Below are 19084 nucleotides of genomic sequence, written 5' to 3' on the forward strand. Positions count from 1 at the left end.
TCTCGCAGCCATGGAGGATTCGGCTGTCGCGGAAGCGGGAGGCTGCTCTTCTGCTCCGGCCCCAGGTAAGTGGGGAGCCACTCTGGATCAGGCACGTGTGTTGTGGAGAAAAAGGAGCTGGCCGAGAAGGGCTTCTCCAAAGGCCTGGAGGTAAACAGATTTGCCGCCGCAGCCGCCCTGTGAAGTAGGCCACTTTCTGATCGCTGCTTCCCAAGTGGAGACCTGACTGGACCGGAGATTAGCGAGGTATCCAAGACCCCGTGCATATGAGGTGGCGTGGCAGAAAGGACTACACCCCTTCAGACTGCGTTTTGGAGGGTCGCTTTTTGGGACGCTCCCCTCTGTTAAAAATTCCCTTTACCACAGGGAAAGGGGGAGTCATCCTGCTGTGTTAGCTTACTATTTAGAGGGGTGGTTTGATGTGAAGGATCGTTCAGAGCTGGATTCTACCCTCTTTAAATCCAGCGTGGTGTAGTCTATTCTCTCCTCTCTTTCTCTTGTGTGTTTGAACCAGGTCTGAGCCCTGGTCTCCTCTCCATATCAAAGTCCAGCCTTGGAAAGAACGTTGCAGAAGTTACTTGTCCAATGAACGTTTTACTGACTCATTTCCCTGCCACAGGTCTTCACAATCAAGGCTCCCCTCTGTTCAGTTTCTAGAAAGAGGCATAGGGGCTTAAGCCTAACCCATTACCCTGTGGATTCGGAAGCATGAGAGAGAGATGACGTTGGTAACACTTCCTCGCTTGGCCACCTGGTTTGATTCTCGCTTTTCCCAGACAGTCAAATCAGTGGCAGTGAACAAGCATGCTAGTCTTTGGGCCCTACTGCCTTGACCATATATCTGTGAATCAATACAGTTTGTTTTCTTTCAGGGGGGATGTGATTTAGATGGTCATAACTTGCTACTACTAGTAATGTTTTTGGCTGATATGTCAACTGACAGACAGTCTGAGAAGGCCTGGGTTCAAATCCTCACTCACCTCTGAAACGTTGTAGGTGGTTTAGGTAACAGTGATTGCAATACTACGAATGTTGTCCTGGGAGTAAGTCCTATTGCATGAAATGGGGCTTACTTCTGAATAGACATCCCAATAAAAGAGGGGAGAAAATCTAAACCAACAAAGCACAAACCTCCAAAGGAAGTTTAGAAAACTTATTGAGGGCCCAAATAAAGCCTCATGACAAGGCAGTTTTACTTGCACTCTTAGGACCTAAACTGGAAGGTACATATTAGTTCCAGTATATACAACTACTTCTGACACAAGGCCAGATATATTTGTGGCCCCAAACAGAAACGTTTTGGGGTGTCATTCAAGTCCATATTGGAACATTCCAATTTTAGTCCTATTTTATTTATTGTTAATTGCCTTACATGTGTTACAGTGACTCTGTTGCTTGTTGTATTTTGCACTATTTGACCTCTGAAGAAGGCTCTTGTGAGCCGAAACGTTTCAGGTCATATACTGTCCTTTTTTGTGTGTATTTGTAATTTTGAACATTTTATGAGGCTTTATTTGGGCCCCTATTAGGTTTTTGTAATAAACACTCTTTTGTACACTTGTGTTTTTAACTTTTGGCCCTCAATAAGTTTTCTAAACTTCCTTTGGAGGTTTTTACTTCCGAATAGACCTGCTCAGTCTTGTTCCCTTTGTCTTGGCCTAATCTACCTTTCAGGTTTGTTGGGATGGATAAAAAATTCAATAGTAATAAGTATATTTCACTTCAAAACCCTGTGTTGTACTATGGGGATTTTCAAATAGTTTGGACCTTTTGTGCGGGGCATCTTGAGTTATGTTTGACACGTCCTCTATCTCCAAAGTTCCTTGTTGCCTCTCATGGATCGGCACTGGGCTTTTCTTCTCTTTGTTGTATCCTGCACTCAAACCACCTGGTGAGCTGATCTCATTGAAAGGGAATTGGACAGATTCATGGAGGAGTCAGCGGCTACTAGCCACAGTGGCTAAAGGGAACCTCCACATTCAGAGGCAGTAAACCTCTGAATACCACTGCCAGGAGGCAACATCAGGGGAAGGCCTGGGCCTCTATGTCCTGTTTGTTTGCCCCTCCAGAGTAATTGTTGGGCCATTGTGTGGACAGGATGCTGGACCACTGGTCTGATCCAGCAGGACTCTTCTTATGTTCTCTTATTCCCATTTCCAAGTTGGGGAACGGAAGCAGAAAGGGGAGCGTGAACCACCGGGCAATTTGCCCAAGGCCACTGAGAATATCTGTGGCAGAGCTGCCGCTTCACCTCCGCCCTTGCAAAATACTGTCCAGCCACTGTAGATTTGCGGGAGCAGCTCTTTCTCGCCTCTTCTGCCTGTGATGCCTGTTCTTGTTGCGTCGGACCTAACAGCTTGCTGGGCGGGCCCGGCGCTCGCCTGCTTTCCTCCGTGAGTGGGCAAGGCTGTGCGTGAGTCAGTCTTGCTTGCTTCTTGGCCTCTTCCTACGGCAGCAGCACCTGTTCACCATTGGGGCATAGTCATAGCAAAGCATAAATAGGCCCCCACCACCCCAGATTCTCAGCTCTGCCCCCCCCCCCCCCAAATATTACTCCTTGCCAAGTTGTGTCCTCTGCGTAAAATTGCTGATTCACAAAACCGTTTTTTGGCGGAAAGGGGGGGGGGGGACCAGAATAGCAGGTTGCCCTTTTGGTTGACTAAAGCATCGGTGCCCTCCTGACCTTTTTGATCCCCCCCCCCATTGAGAGAACACCAAACACCCAGCCCCAAAGGTGACTCAGTCCTCCCCAGTTTGAACCCTTCTGCTCGCGTGAGGTCTAATCTGCCTGAAATTCTGGCATGGGTAGGGCTCTACTGCCGGCAGGGGAGATATCGGGCTGCTCATGCCAAGCCTCAATTGAGGTGGGGGCTCTCTGGGAATTCCCATGAGCCCCCAGGTGTTGGCAGAAGAGTGAGAATTGGGGCTGTTCCTTGGCTGGGGGCTCTTACTCTGCTCTCTCTCTCTCTCTCTCTCTCATCCACAGTCCTCGTGACTCTCTCTTGCTGATGATTGTTGGAGAGCCAGCTTGGTGCAGTGGTTAGGAGCGGTGGACTCTAATCTGGAGACCCAGGTTTGATTCCCCACTCCTCCACATGCAGCCAGCTGGATGACTTTGGGTCCGTCACAAGTTCTCTCAGAGCTGTTCTCGCAAGAGGAGCTCTCTCAGCCCCACCTACCTCACAGGGTGTCTGTTGTGGGGAGAGGAAGAGAAAGGAGATTGTCAGCTGCTTCGAGACTCCTTCGGGCAGTGAAGGGCGGGGTATGAAACCAACTCTTCTTCTTCGTCTTCATCCCAGAGCTGAAAAGAGATGTTTTATATGGAGGCCCAAATGAAATCTCACCTCCTACCTCTTCTTGCACCCACCCAAAAGAAAACCAGCAGAGGAGCTGCATCAGGGCTCTTAGCCTCTGCGGCCTTGGCTGTGGGTGAACGGGGCGGGGCTTCCAGCTTTTGCACGATCTTGTATCTATGTTTTGATGACTCTGAAACTTGCCTCTGAATCCGGCCTGGCCATTTGATTGGCAGTTAAGTGTGTGGACTCCAATCTGGGAGAACCAGGCTTGATTCCCCACGCCTCCACTTGCAGGTGCTGGATGACCTTGGGCAAGCCATAATTCTGTCAGAGCTGTTCTTGAAAAAGAGCAGTTTCTGTCAGAGCTCTCTCAGCCCCACCTACCTCACAGGGTGTCTGTTGTGGGGAGGGGAAGGGAAAGGAGTTTGTAAGCCGCTCTGAGACTCCTTCAGGTAGTGAAGGGTGGGGTATAAATCCAATCTCCTCCTCTTCCTCCTCTTCCTCCTCTTCCTCCTCTTCCTCCTCTTCCTCCTCTTCCTCCTCTTCCTCTTCTTCCTCTTCTTCCTCTTCTTCCTCTTCTTCCTCTTCTTCCTCCTCTTTCTCTTCTTCCTCCTCTTTCTCTTCTTCCTCCTCTTCTTCCTCTTCCTTTTCTTCGTGGTAGTTTCCCTGTAATGAGAGCAAAGGGGGTGGGGTAGGGAGAAAAAAACAAGGGATTTGAAACATTAATGGCTGGGGGTAGTGACTCCAGGTCAAATGGGGAGTCTTGTGTTAATGATGCTTGGCCACCAGTTAGGCAAGACCTTCCAGGGCTTTGAGACTCCTTGCCTGGGAGTTTGGAGCTTAAGAAACAGGTGGTCAAGCCATCCAGCTGGGCTTCTCTGCACTTGCAAGGTTGACCCTGTCCAGCCCCTTGCCACTGAGTAACCTCTGCCAGCAGTTGGAAGTGAAGGTGGGGAGAGAGCGAGCGAGCAGGAAGGGGTGTGGTCCACTTGGGCGTAATCTGCAGCATGGCCCTCACCTCACTTCTCTTGCAGCCCGCAAGGCCCGGCGTCAAGTAGCTCACCAGATCCCCCAAGAGATCCTATCGGACCCAGATCTCCAGGCAGCCGTGGGAGCCCTGCCTTCGAACTACAACTTTGAGGTCTACAAGACGGTGTGGCGGATCCGGCAGGCCCAGGCCAAACGGGGTGAGCACCTCGGCTGCAGGGCGGTTGAAACTGTGGGCGGGGAGGGAGGTTCCTTCTTCCAGCTCTTTTCCAGCTAGTTTGGAGCCACGAGGGGTGTGCATGCCCTGAGTTGTATCCAGTGTTCCCTCTAAGCTGAGTTAGTGTGAGCTAGCTCACAGTTTTTTAGCCTCCAGCTCACACATTTTTGCCTTAGCTCAGGAAGGACGGCTCCAGAGCAAACTAATTTATGCAGTAGCCAAATCACCTGCTCACAACTTTGATGCCAGTAGCTCACAAAGTAGAATTTTTGCTCACAGGACTCCACAGCTTAGAGGGAACATTGGTTGTATCCCCCTCAATGGTCGGCTGTTGTGTGTATCCCGGTTGGTCACTTTGGCTTTCTAGGTTTGTGGGGGGGAATCTCAGCTCCAGAGGTGGCGGGGGGATTATAGCTCTGATTGAGTGTGTGTGGGGGGGGGGGGGAGGCTGTAGCTGTGTAGTGTTGGGAGTGACTCATACAGCCATTACAGGCTGGTGCCAAGATGGGCCGGCTGTAGAACCATCGTCTCTGCCAGCTGAAGGTCTGCCCAATGATCGGTCTCTCCATCGGGATGGTGATAGCCCTGGACAGGATGGCAGGAGAGGCGAAGGCCTGGGGACCCGTCAGCTAGAGCTCCTCTGGCTGCTTGGCATGGGTGAGCCTGGCAGGGTGGGGGGAGCCCCGAGGGTTGCCAGCCAATGTTCCCTCCAATTCTTTTTCCTCTGCTGAGCGGAGCAGTTCACATCCTGATCATAATACAACTGCTGGCATCTTAAAATGGGGAATGGGCAGTACAAGATTCTGTGTGGCTCCAGATTGCTGCTGAGCAGGGCTTCCTGTGTCAATGAGCGGCCGCTCACGTGCCCAGCTTAAGGGGAACACTGTTGCCAGCCTCCAGGCGGAGCCTGAAGATCTCCCGGAATTATAGCTGATCTCCAGACGACAGAGATTAGTCCCCCTGGAGAAAATGGCTGCTTTGGAGGGTGGACTCTGTGGCATTGCACCTCTTTGGCATTGTACTCGACTGGGGTCCCTCCCCTTCCCAAACTCTACCCTCCCCAGGATCCTCCCCCAGATTTCCAGGAATTTTCCAACCCCTACTTCCAGCTGTAGATACACTTCGAGACCAGTTGGCCATTCCTCTGTTCCGGGGTTCATTTTGGAGGGAGGGAGGCTGAGCAATCTGGTTTTTGGGGAGGGGCCAGTTCCGGCTGATGGGAGCCCCCTCCCTGGCTTTTAGCATATCTGGTGGTCTTCGCTAAAGGTGGGGGCCACATACAGGAACGCTCCAGGACAATAAAGAGTAGGCTAAAAGCTCCTGTCCGGCCAGTCAGGTCAAAGGCTCTCTTCTGCCCGACTAAATGCTCAGCTGCTGAAAGATTGTTCACGGAAGTCAGGAGGTTTGAGAGCGAAACTCAAAGTTGCCGAACGTCATTTTCAAACTGGTTTTCGAGGATGACTTGCTGCTGCGTCTGGTACGCGCGCGTGTGGTTTTAATTTTTGTCAGCAGCTTGGAACATTTTGGACAGATGGCCCAGTATTGAAATGCCTCTCTTTGAGAACAAGGAAAGGATCTGAAGGGTTAACCCTCCACTGTCTTTGTCCTCGTGGTATTTCTGCCTTGGGAAGGAGTATCCCTGCCCTAACAGGGGCTAAAGCAGAACCAAAGGGTTGGGAGTTCAGGCAGGCCTCGATATCAGGTTTGCCCAGTCCTGGTGGCATTGAGATGAGCTGTGGATGGAGAGACTGTGGTGGTGGACTGAGATGAGCTGTGGATTCTTGAAGTCACAAATGCCAGAGTGAGGTGTACCATGGAAAATAGTTTTTGGAGGGCTAAAAAATAAAGAAGGACATCCCAGGACCCCCGCTTACAAAGCCTAGTTCCATGGGAGAAAATGTTGGCTGGGGTCTTTGGACCTGAACCTGGCCGAAGGCTTGTGCATGAACCAGGTGATGCCCTCCTGATGTGCTCTCTCTCTCTCTCTCCCTCTCAGTGGCACTGCAGATGCCTGAAGGCCTCCTCATGTTTGCTTGCACCCTCGCTGACATCATTGAGAGGTAAGGAGGGAAGGGAAGATGGCTTTTCCCAGGTGCTGCTTGCTGGCTTGGGTCAAGTTGGAGCGGAGCACAGGATGCGTGGGAGAGAGGGAAAGGCTGGGAGTCACACGCTTGGTGCAGCTCATCTTTTCCCAGAGTCGAGTGACTGCGGGTGTCAGCCTTCTCTTTGTAGGAAGCTGTCCTTCTTCTTCTCCTCCTCCTCCTCCTCCTCCTCCTCCTCCTCCTCCTCCTGATGGGGGGGAGGGAGAGTCAGGTGGGCAGCCATGTTGGTCTGAAGCAGTAGAACAAAGTCTGAGTCCAGTGGCATCTTTAAGGCTAACAAAATTTTATTCTGGATTAGGGGTGGGCAAAAAACCCCAACCCAGTATTTTATATATCGAACCCGGAATATATCGATACTTTCGAATCCCGATACCTGTATGATATTCGGTTTCAGTAAGTATTCGGGGTTCCCGAATTTTTCGGCTCCATTATACCCTATGGTGACCATTATAGTCAATGGTCTGGTCTCCATAGGGTATAATGGAGAATCAATCTGGGGATATCCGGGGCTCTGGAGGGGGGGCTGTTCTTTGAGGTACAGGCACCAAATTTGCAGCATCGCTGCTGATGCTGCTCCTCAAACCTCCTCTCCCCCAAGTTTCAAAAAGATTAAACCAGGGAGTCCAGTTCTATGGGCCCTCAAAGAGGGTGCCCCCACCCTCCATTGAAACCAATGGATCCGGAAAAGGTGTTTAAAGGGATCATGGGTCCCTTTAAATGTTTTCTCCAAGCTGCATGAGTGGCATGACTCCGAAGGCATTTAAAGGGACCGTGGTCCCTTTAAGCACCTTCTCCAAGTCCTTTAACTTCTGTTATCTGGTGGTCCCAAAAATCCTGAATATTTTTGGGGGCCGGCCATTTCGGATAGCCGAAAAATGGCCAAATCTGTTATCTATCTGAAAGAAATCTGGAAAATACTGATAAGGTATTTTTCTGATTTTTTCCGCCTGGATGTAGCCGAACGCACACCCCTATTCTGGAAATAAGTTTGCTTAAAAGGTAAAGGTTCTCTTGCTCGAAAGCCAGTCGAATCCGACTCTGGGGTTGCGGTGCTCATCTCCGTTTCAAAGCCAAAGAGCCAGCGCTGTCCGAAGACATTTCTGTGGTCATGTGGCTGGCATGACTTAACACCAACGTGCACGGAACACTGTTACCTTCCCACTGAAGTGGTACCTATTTATCTACTTGCAATTTCTTGCTTTCGAACTGCTAGGTTGGCAGTAAAACTTTGTTGGTCTTAAAGGTACCAATGGACTCAAATTTTGTTCTGATCTGGGGGGGGGGGGGCATCATTAGCAGGCCAAGGGGGGAAGTCTGGGCTTTTTCCACCCTGCCCACTGAAACAGACGGCCATTTCTGCGTTAGGTTGAAATGAAACAAGTTTATAGGATTGGTTTCAGAGGGTGGCCGTGTTGGTCTGCAGTAGAGCAATTCGATTTGAGTCCTGTAGTGCTGTAGAGACCGACAAGAGTTTCGGGGTATACAAGTCAAAGCTCTTGCCATCAAACGCAGTAGAATAGAAGTCCTTTAATCCAAGTCAAAAGGTGGGAGGGGGTCTGTAAAGAATGCTTGTGAAGAATGCACAGGAATTGTCATTATAATGCATATTGTATTCAGCTTGATTAGAACAGGGGGAAATGCTTGGGAGCAGAAGCCAAGCATTTGAACCCAGGACTTACGGGACCGGGGACTGCTGGAGGGTGGGAATGACACGAGTCAGGTGTTTTTTCCATCTGGTAAAGTGTGGCCCCTACTTGAGGAAGCAGAAGGTGTTGGTCACACTCAGCTTCAGGCCTGTGAGATGGGTGGGGAGGTGGCATCATGCCAAGGCTGGGGAAAGGAGCCCACCGGCGCTGCCCACTTTGTGCCCAGCAGAGCAGATGGTTTGGCAAACCCCGGGCACTGCAGCATTTCTGGCTGTCCCTGTTCCTTTAAGAGCAGCAGCCTTTTCCCCAGCATGGGGTCTCTTTTAAGTCTCTGACTTCAAAGGCAGCTGATTATGGCGATCCTTTTATCTGAATGAAACCTGAAGCATGACTTCCTTCTGCGGGGAAGCGGCTGGTTCTGATCCCCCCCTGCTCCGTTCTCAGTTGTTGCCAAGGCAAAGGAAGGCGGGGGCTGGTGTGGCCAGTTTGTGCCACATAACAGTCGTGCCCTTGACTTCTCAGCAGTGCCCCCGGGGACTTGTGACTTGCAGATGAGAGTGCGATTTACAGTACGAGCCCCGTATTGCTTGTATTCTCGAAGAGGAGCGGCATTATCAACAGCTTGATAGCCCTGAAATCCCTTTCTCTGTATAACGAGATTCGAGTCCAGTCGCGCCTTTGAGACCAACAAGAGTTTCGGGGCGTAAGCTTTCAAGAATCAAAGCACCCTTTGTCAGACATAAAAGGACTTGGCGATCTCCATTTCTGCTCCTGTCTGACAAAGGCTCTCGAAAGCTGATCCCTGAAACTCTTTTTGGTCTCTAAGATGCTACCGGACTCAAATCCGCAGACTGACACGGCTGCCCTCCGAAACGTTCCAAATACGTACAGATAATTGGCACCTCCATGTTTAGAGGCAGTCTACCTTTTAGTGCCAGATGCTGGGATCCAATCACAGGAAGTCCATTCTGCCAGTTCCATTTGGCCCCCTTGCTGGCTGCTTTTGCAGACTAGCTGGATCCAGCAAATTCTTCTGATATTCTAGGCAGAATTCGGTTTGCCTCTTCTTTCTCTGCGCAGCCAACCGAGGGGCCTCAGCTCAGTTGCAGAGTTCAGGCTTTGCGTGCATAAGGCCTTAACCTCAGGCCCCTGCCCCTCCCGTTTTCAAAGTTCTTCAGTCTGAAAAGGGTCTCTACCTGAGTATCTGGAGTGCTGGTGGTCAGCCAGCCAGTGGAAGGAAGGCTGCCTTGTAGAAGGCTGAGCATCCTCTATTCCAGCGGTGTCAAACATGTGGCCCGGGGGTCAGATGAGGCCCCTGGAAGGCTTCTATCAGGCCCGTAGTGGAACTGGCCATCTACTGCTTCCAGTTCTGCTGCTGCATCATAGCTTGCTTCGCCAGACTCTCTTAATCACTCAGCCATTTCATGTTCTAACCTGGGTCCTAGACTCAGAACTCTGAGCATGAGATCTCTGTGGTGAATGTCAATAAATCAAAAGTAGGTTTGCAGCTTGCAGGTACATACCTGAACAGCATACTCAAGATTGCAACAGCACAGACATTTTGATGCAATAATTCAGAGCAAGACACTGTTAAATGAACAAAATATTGTGGAGAGTGCTAATGTTTTAAGCATGTTTTTATTTTAAGTAAAAAAAATCTTTGTGTGTGTGACCTTTATAAAGTTTACATCTCCGCTACCTGGCATTACATTTTATGACACACGTGGCCCGGCCCAACAAGGTCTCATTTATGTCAGATCCGGCCCTCATAACAAATGAGTTCGACACCCCTGCTCTGTTCCCTTCCACTGAACCGGCAGCGTTGTCTTTGCCCACTGGCAGGCTGCTTGCCCCCCAGTGGCTCAGACCTCAGAGTGCATGAAGGTATGCCTGGGGCCTACAAAGAGAGTGGGCGTTTAGCGGGGGGGCCAACATCTCTGGGACTGACATCCTTGTTTCGCCCTGCTTTGTTGGCATTTAATAAATATTGAAATATTTCACCCCGTGAAGCCGTTAATTTTTGAAGGTGCTTCTCTGCACAAACAGAAGCTCGGTTTGCAGATGTGTTAGAGCAAGATCTGAGCCTCGTAGTACCTTATACTTTCCAGAGTATAAGCTTTCAAGAGTCAAAATTGCCTTCGTCAGATGCCAAGTGCTAGGACAGTTTCTATGTGGTGTCTACGCGTTCTGCGCTCTAACCCAATTTGCTGTTGAAAGTGAAAACAAACGAGTACTCTTCAGTTTGTCTGCTTTTACCAAAAAAAAAAAAAAGAGAGAGAGCCCCAAATGTTCCACTTTTCTTTTCCAAACCCGTAGCCCTCTATGAGTTCGGGGGAATTGTTCCTCTTCAGCCCAGGTTTGGTCCCAGTAGAATCTCAGGAGAACCCTGCTGGGTCACACCAGTGGATCACCTGGCCTAGTATCCTGTCACCCACAGGGGCCAGCCCAGACGCCCCGAAGGCCCTCAAGCAGGCGACAGAGGCCAAAGTCTCTTCCCCTCCGCAAACTGGCATTCAAAGTACACTTCTTCTGAATGTGCACACATGAAGCTAATTAATTAATTATCGTGTGGCTTTGTGTGTAGTATAGCCAGCAGATCGTAAGAGTGTCTGGCAGCCTTGAGTTCTAGCTCTTTTAGGGGTGAGCTAGACTGATTTTTGGGCTGAGAGAGCTCTGAAAGAGCTGTGACTGACCCTAGGCCACCCAGCTGGCTTCATGTGGAGGAGTGCGGAATCGAACCCAGTTCTCCAGATTAGAGTCCACTGTTCTTAACCACTACTCCACGCTGGCTCTCACACACCCCACCTGAATTGGTGGTGCAGGGGGAGCATTCTCGCCCACCACGGGAGGGGCGCTGGTTCAATTCCCGGCCGATGTAGAGAAATATAAAAGAAATACATGAAGTTGCCCAATACTGAATCAGGGTCAGTGTTATCTACTCAGACTGGCAGTGGCTCTCCAGAGCCTCAGGTAGAGGTCTTTCACATCACCTGTTGCCTGGTGATGCCAGGGATTGAACCTGGGATCTTCTACATACAAAGCAGATGCTCTTCTGTTAACTGTGAAGGTTTATTTTAGCTCTCGTGGCGAATAGCCATTGATGGACCTATTGTTCATTGTATTCTTTTTTTGTTATTTATCTTGAATTTTATTGAGAAACGTGTTCTGTTTTACTGAAAAGGCAAAAACAAACAAACAAAAAACAGGTAGGCAAACACACGGTCATTATAAATGAGGTTGTGCAGAAAGCCATTGTAATAGGAATGATGCAAAGAAGGAGTCGCCTGCAAAGGAAAGAGTCTGTGTGTGCCTGAATCAGTTCCTACCCATCCACAGGGTTGCACACTGTTAATGCATTTACAGTTAATGCAATATACAGTGACCCTTGTTATATCCTGTGTCAGTGAGTTCCGAAGGACTAATCATGTGTTGGGCAGAGGGCTTCACTTGGTTCTGCCCTAATTCTCCTGGTTTCAACAACAGGAGAGCCAGTTTGGTATAGTGGTTAAGAGCGACAGGCTGTAATCTGGAGAACCGGGTTGGATTCCCCACTCCTGCACCTGCAGCCAGCTGGGTGACCTTGGGCCAGTCACAGTTCTCTCAGAACTTGCTCAGCCCCACCTACCTCACAAGGTGTCTGTTGTGGAGCAAGCCAGCATGGTGTCATGGCTATGAGCAGTGGACTGTAATCTGGAGATCTGGGTTTGATTCCCCACTCCCCACATGCAGCCAGCTGGGTGACCTTGGGCCAGTCACCGTTTTCTCTGAACTCTCTTAGCCCCACGTGCCTCACAGGGTGTCTGTTGTAGGGAGAGGAAGGGAAGGCGATTGTATGCTGCTCTGAGATTCTTTTGGGCAGTGAAAAGTGGGGTAAAAAAACCAACTCTTCTTATTCGTATTCTTCCCCATCGTGTGAAGTTCTAATGTCACGGGAGGTGGAGGTGGAGGCTCGCTTTCTCTGCGTCATGCATCCTTTTATAACCCTCTCCGCCTGTGGGATAAGTAAGGGGGTGGAGTGCGAGCTGGTTGGGCCCCAGCGTAAGGGACTGCTCTGCTGCCAAAGCAACGGTCAGGTCGGGCGGCGTCGGCTCTATCACTTCCTACAGCTGCTGTGGTGAATACCAAGCATCGTGGGCTTCCCTTTAAACCGCATCCCACCTCTCCCCACACGGCTCCTGTGTTTCATATTCAGGGTCTCTTCTTTCGATGGCCCTGCATGAAATATTTAGACCTTAAGCGAGGTGGGTGTGGAGGTCACGATCAGGGGGGCGGGGGCAGAAGGCGCCTGCTTCATGAATGACAGAGCATGCCACAAGCTCCAGGGTGGCGCTCGGTGCCACTCGATTGGCTCCTGGCTTGCTTGGCTGCTCTTGCTGCCTGCTCGTGGCGGAAGGATTTTCCCTCCACTGCTGCACAGCTCGTGTACACGTGCGAGGGTGACCAATGCAGCCGACTGGGGCGTGGACTTTACTATTCTCTCCTTTGCAGGGTGGGCAGGCAACGGGGAAGTGGCAAAGCACACAGCCTGGCCCTTCTTGGCAGGACAGTCGTGTATTTAGCCTGCCAAGGGTGAAATGCGCCATTCTGGCAGAAACGTTAAAGGTCCCCAAACAAGGCAGGACAGAGCAGTCGTGGAGATCAAAGGGACGGTGAAGGCTCAGCGCGCTCCTGGTGGCAGCGTGTGCCCGGATGGGGGAGCCGAGAATGTTGGGGAGCCCCTCCCGCATGCCCACCTGGATTCTGCTTGCCGACTGCGTAGGAGCAGCTGCCCCCCACTATTGTGGAAGGGATTGAGTTTGCCATCCCTTGAATAGGTCAGGCTTTCCTTCAAGCTCAGCTCCCTTTTCCTGAAGGGAATGCAAGACTCTGGTGGGGTTACATTTTTTAAAAAATTATCAGTTGCCTCAGAAGCACAGAAGCGTTGCGCTGTATCCTTGATTCTGCACGTTTCTCAGTTAAGGGGGAAATGCTGTTCAGACAAATGACAAAGGTGATCTGACGCCGATGGTAACAAGAGAAAGAAATTTTATGTAAAAAAATAGAAGTGCGTCTTACATGACATATTCGTGTAGGTACTCTTAACGGTGAACAGATTAACTTCGAGAAGAAGAGATTGGATTTATGCCCCGCTCTTCACTACCCAAGGGAGTCTCAGAGCGGCTTACAGACTCCTTCCCCTTCCCCTCGCCACAACAGACACCCTGTGTGGTCAGTGGGGCTGAGAGAGCTCTTGACAGAAACGGCTCTTTTTGAAGAACAGCTCTTATCAGAACCACGGCTTGCCCAAGGTCATCCAGCCAGGTGCAAGTGGAGGAGTGGGGAATCAAACCCGGCTCTCCCAGATTAGAGTCCACGCACTTAACCACTACACCAAAAGGTTAACTTGCTACAGCTCCAAGCTCAGGTAAGAGAGAAGAAGGAGAGAGGTCCTATACAGAAAGCAAGCCATGGCCAAAGAGGCTCAACCCCTAACCGAGGAGAGGGTGGGGCCAACTGCCAAGTGTACCCCAGTGAGGGAATTCTCTTAACCCTTTCCCCCCCAGATCCTCTTGCATGCATAGTTAAAATATCCAACTTGTGGAAGGGATTGAGCTGGCTGTCTCTTGAATAGGTCAGGATTTCCCTCAAACTTTGCTCCCTTTTCCAGAAGGGAACGCAAGACTCTGTGTGTGGTGGACCTTGGCAGGAGAAGGATGGGGGCTTTCTGATCCGGGTGTGTGTGTGTTTCTCTGCTGGCCTGTTGAGGCGTGAACCTTCAGCTGACCACTGGATTTCTCCCATGGTGCCTGGTTTCTTTTGGTGGACTTGGGTCCTTAGACCTGGGACCTTGTCAGGGGATGTGTGTTGTGCTTTTCCTCACAGCCATTCATATTGTGAAGCGAGAAATGCTCTGATTGGCCGCGGGCCGTCCTTTGGGAGAAGGCAGAATTGAATGAAGGTTGTGGAAAGCTGCTAGCCGAAGGGATGCTGTGCAGCTCTGGTCGGAGGGGTACCCAAGAGAGCCCCTGCAACGAAGGAGCTGGTGCTTCGCTTTGTCTCTGCTAGGACAGGGTGAACTTGTGTGTGGGGGTGTCTGGGTGTCTGGCATCCTGTCTAGTCAGGTGTGCGACCACAAATAGGCCAACTGCGGAGGTATAGAAGAAGGAGCGTCTCCCTCCCCAATCCATTTGCAGAGAAATTGCAGGCGCCTTATTCTAATTACACGCAGTCCTGTTTCTCGAACACGCCCCCCCACCCCCACCCCGCTAATGAGGCCTAGGCCTGCTTAGGCAGCCTTCTGTGCTGGCTGTGGGAGGTGGGGAGGGGGAGACACCGGAAAAAGGGGCTTCTTGGAAGTGCTTCAGTTGATTTGCTGAATTGGACTCCAGAGGTCTTGCCAGCCCAGCGTTCCAGCAGCGGCCAGCCTGGTGCTTCTGAGAAGACCCCGAGCAGCAAGGTAGCAGCTCTTGCCCGTGATTTGTCTGCAGAGGTAGACTGCTTCTGACCCTGGAGGTTTTGTGTAGCTGCCATACTCACAATGCTGTCCCTTCGCCGGATGAAGCTTTTTGCATGCGGTTGGCAGGGGCAATCCCATCAGGATCCCTACTGGGGTCGTAGCAAGGGGGGGGAGTCCTTGTGTCTTGGTCTCCCATCTCCTTCTGCTGCACCTCGGGCACTGTGGGGGGGGCTTTAGTCGGGGGGGGGGGGTGGGGGCCTTTCCTTGCAGCCCTGCTCTCCGCACCCCCCCAGCTCTGAGGAAGAAAGTTGTGAATGGGAGAGAGTCCGAGCCCCGTGTACTTAAAATGGTGTTCCTAGCACGACTGAAAGTTTGAACTAAGGTTGCCCAAATGCTCTGCCTCGGGAAGCGGAGGGAGGCGGGGAGGGGGCTGTAGATTATACAAAGCAAGCACAATGGCACACATTTGCTTATTCTGCATAATCCATTCTGCGGCTCATGAGGGAGTGCGGGAAGCTGGACTCCTCCTCCCCCTCCCTGTGGGAATTCAGGTCAGGCTTCCTCTGGCAGCTGCAGTTCTACCAGCCGTTGCCAAAACATCTTCAGGACTAGCACCTTTTTTAAAAAAGGAAAAAAAGGAAACCGATGGGCTGGAGCCGGACTACGTTGGCACTGTCCGCTGATTCCTGCCTTCCTACTGCAGACGGCCCTCGTGTCATTCCTCAGGGTTCCCTATCCACTAGGAAGAGGAGGCAGGAAAGTTCCATTCTGCCGTAGGGAGTCATAGAATTGGAAAGGGCCATCCAGTCCAACCCCCCTGCCCAGTGCAGGATCAGCCCAGAGCATCCCTGACAAGTGTTTGTCCAGACGTGCTTAAAGACGGCCAGCAAGGGGGAGCTCACCACCTCCCTAGGCAGCTGATTCCACTGTTGCACAGCTCTTACCGTAAAAATTTTTTCCCTAAGATCCAGGAGGTACCTTCCTGCCCTTCATTTAAACCCATGATTGCGAGCCCTCTCCTCTGCTGCCCACAGGAACAGCTCTCTGCCCTCCTCTAACTGACAGCCCTTCAAATACTTCAAGAGAGCAACCGTGTCCCCCCTCAGTCTCCTCTTCTCCAGACAAAATATCCCCAGGTTCCTCAGCCTTTCCTCCTAGGGCTTGGTCTCCAAACCCCCAATCATCCTCGTCGCTCTCTCCTCTGCACCTGCTCCATTCTGCCCACTTCCTTTTGAAGTGAGGCCACCAGAACTGCGCAGAATACTCCAGGTGTGGCCTGACCAATGCAGTGTTCAGTGGGACTATGATTTGGATGTTATGCCTCTGTTGATACACCCAGATGTTAGTCTGGATTCATTTCTTAGGTGTATACCATTTGGACCTGGAAGAAGAAGAGGTTGGATTTATACCCCGCCCTTCACTACCCAAAGGTGTCTCAGAGCGGATTACAAACTCCTTTTCCTTCCCCTCCCCACAACAGACACCCTGTGAGGTAGGTGGGGCTGAGAGAGCTCTTGACAGAAACTGCTCTTTTTCAAGAACAGCTCTTATCAGAAGTGCGGCTTGCCCAAGGTCATCCAGCCAGGTGCAAGTGGAGGAGTGGGGAATCACACCTGGTTCTCCCAGATTAGAGTCCGCACACTTAACCACTACACCAAGTTGGAGACTTATTGGTTTTCAGTTTCCCCAGAAGGTCTACAAACTTCATCTCTTATCTCACTTTGATGCGGTTCTTCAGACTCCCTTTCTGAAAATATATTTTTATTTTATTCATATGTACCCCACTTTTCTCCCAAATGGGGACCCAAAGTTTGGTGTGGTTAAGTGCTCGGACTCTAATCTGAGAGAACCGGGTTTGATTCCACACTCCTCCACTTGCACCTGCTGGATGACCTTGGGCAAGCCGCACTTCTGATAAGAGCTGTTCTTGAAAAAGAGCAGTTTCTGTCAGAGCTCTCTCAACCCCACCTACCTCACAGGGTGTCTGTTATGGGGCGGGGAAAGCAGATTGTAAACTGCTCTGAGACTCCCTTGGGTAGTGAAGGGCGGGGTATAAATCCAATCTCCTCCTCCTCCTCCCTCTTCTTCTTCTTCTTCTTCCTCTTCTTCTTCTTTGCTTTCCTCTCCTCCAGTTTATCCTCACAACAGCCTGTAAAGTAGATTAGGCTGAGAGAATGTGTGACTGGCCCAGCTCACTCCGTGAACTTCCATGGCATTTGAATCTGGGATTCGTGGATCCTAGTCTCACACTCTTAACCACGGTACCACACTGGCATGAGTGCATGTCCCACCCTTTCCACAGTACATGTCCCACCCTTTTATTCCTTGGCAATCCAGTTGCTTCTTTGGTTGGTTTGTGGCTCTGGATATATTGAAAGAAATGCTTATTGTTGTCTTAATGCTTTTAGCAATCTGCTCCTCGAGTTCTCTTTTTGCAGGCCTAATCATTGGCTTACCTTCTTTCGCCAGCCCCTGTGTTCCCTTCTGTTCACTTCAGACCTCTCACTTTGTAAAAGGAGCCCTTTCGCTTTTTAAAAAAACGATCTGGCATGGTCCAAGTCTTATTTTGGGGTACAGCTGCCTCCAGTTTCTTAATCTTTACTTCTCTTCACCCACACGTCGGCATAGTTGGTGCCAAAACAGACTGTGGACCTGGTTCTGTGTACTGTGGCGGCTGTGGGGAAGAAGCTGTGGCTCCGTGGAAGAGCTTCTGCTTGGCATGCAGAAGGTCCCAGGTTCAATCCCCAGCAGTAGGTGGTGGGAAGGACCTTTCCCCACCTGCGACCCTGGAGAGCCGCTGCCAGTCTGAGTAGACAATACTGACCTTGATGGACCAAGGGTCTGATTCAGTAGAAGGCAGCTCCATGTGTGTTCATGTAGGCACATCACCTTGCAGGGCAGAGTCCCCGGGGTCTGGAGATGTCTGCGTTGGGTTGGCGCAGATCTTTTAAAGTAGGAGCGTTATTTGTGTTTGGATTCACAAGCATGGAGTTAGGAACCGCGAAGCAACTTCTGCTTTGGATGTCTAGTGGCACTTTGGGGGCAGGCCGCCGTTGTTCTCTCCCCCCCCACCAGAATTAGATAAGCATATGGAGCAGAGGTCCATCAGTGGCTATTAGCCACAAGGTATAGATAGAAACTCTCAGGCTGGGGCAAGTGATGCTCTGTATTTGTGGTGCTTGGGGGGGGTCAACAGTGGGAGGGCTTCTAGTGTCCTGCCCCCACTGCTGGACCCTGATGGCACCAGGTATTTTTGGCCACTGTGTGACAGAGAGTTGGACTAGATGGGCCATTGGCCGGATCCAACATCGGCTTCTCTTTTTTTCTTGCAATGCTGGCTGTGTGTTCTGTATTCTGGCGCAGGATGACACCTGTCAGCTTTGTGCATGCCTGTGTGCATTGCATGTTTCCTTGCTGAGCGTCATAGTCTGCTACATACCTATCAGGAGTGGCTCAGTACGCCGGACAGAGAGAAGCAGCTGCCTTCTTTGCCTAAATGCAAATGATCATCTTTCCCCGTCCCCTTTGGATGCTCCCCTGCACCCTGCTAGGCCGGGGGTGGGATTCTGTTCGCAGAATAGTGCCCTCCGGCGTTTCCAATATGAGTGAATTGACCTGTTTATCGCTTGACCTTTAACGGGAGAAGGCCGATGAGCCCCTTCCCTGTACCACGCTTTTTGTTTCTTTTATTTCTATTTTAAAAAAATTAATTTATAGCACGCCTTTCTCACCGAGAGGTGAGGTGGCTTACCCGCCGTTAGTCAACGCGACCAGTGGGACGAGACACCTAATCAGCAGTGCCGTCAGAGTAGGTATACAGAAATTTTGAAACAAAGCCAAAAGTATTAGACATGATATGTTAAACAATGCAGAAAATGGCATTACATAAGCCGAAGACAATGCAGTGGGAACAGGATGATGCGAACGGCAACAGATAGTGTGCACAGTCCCTCTATTGAAGCATCTTCCCGAACCATTCCGCTGTAATAATAATAGCCCCGTCACCTTTATAAAAATGCTCTCCTGAACAATTCGGTCCCACATAGTTTGCAGTATGCCAAGAGAGTGGGAGCTTTCCCTGCTCATCAGGCAGGCCATTTCGTAAGATGGGGGCCGTAGAAGGGGACGCACGTGTCTGGGGGGTGGTTGATTTTTGCGCCCCTTTGTAGACTGGCACCTGCAGAAGTCCTTCCTCAAACTAGTGACGGAGCATCAGGGGGGTGAGGGGGGGAAGCAGTCCTGCAGACAGGAGTGCCCCAAGCCATGGAGGGCTTTGCATGTTATAACGAACACCATAAATGTGGTGTCCAGGGCTATTTTTGGGCAGGAACGCACAGGAACGGAGTTCCGGCTGGCTCCTGAGTTGGCCACGCCCAGCAGGAACCCATTAGCATACAAGG

At 50.9% G+C, this 19084-nt stretch overlaps 1 protein-coding gene across 1 annotated transcript in view; it reads left to right on the forward strand.

The window, feature by feature from the left end:
• DPH1 (diphthamide biosynthesis 1) overlaps positions 1-19084 on the forward strand; it is a 64872-nt gene continuing 45788 nt past the window's right edge. Inside the window, exons 1-3 of the mRNA XM_015421877.1 lie at positions 1-65; positions 4331-4483; positions 6497-6560. Of these exons, the coding sequence (XP_015277363.1) occupies positions 11-65; positions 4331-4483; positions 6497-6560 (272 nt within the window). The 5' untranslated portion in view covers positions 1-10. The remainder of the gene's footprint in view (positions 66-4330; positions 4484-6496; positions 6561-19084) is intronic.

The sequence above is a fragment of the Gekko japonicus genome, unplaced genomic scaffold (genome assembly GCF_001447785.1).
Source record: "Gekko japonicus isolate JY-2015 unplaced genomic scaffold, Gekko_japonicus_V1.1 scaffold21, whole genome shotgun sequence".
NCBI classification, from domain to species: Eukaryota; Metazoa; Chordata; class Lepidosauria; order Squamata; family Gekkonidae; genus Gekko; species Gekko japonicus.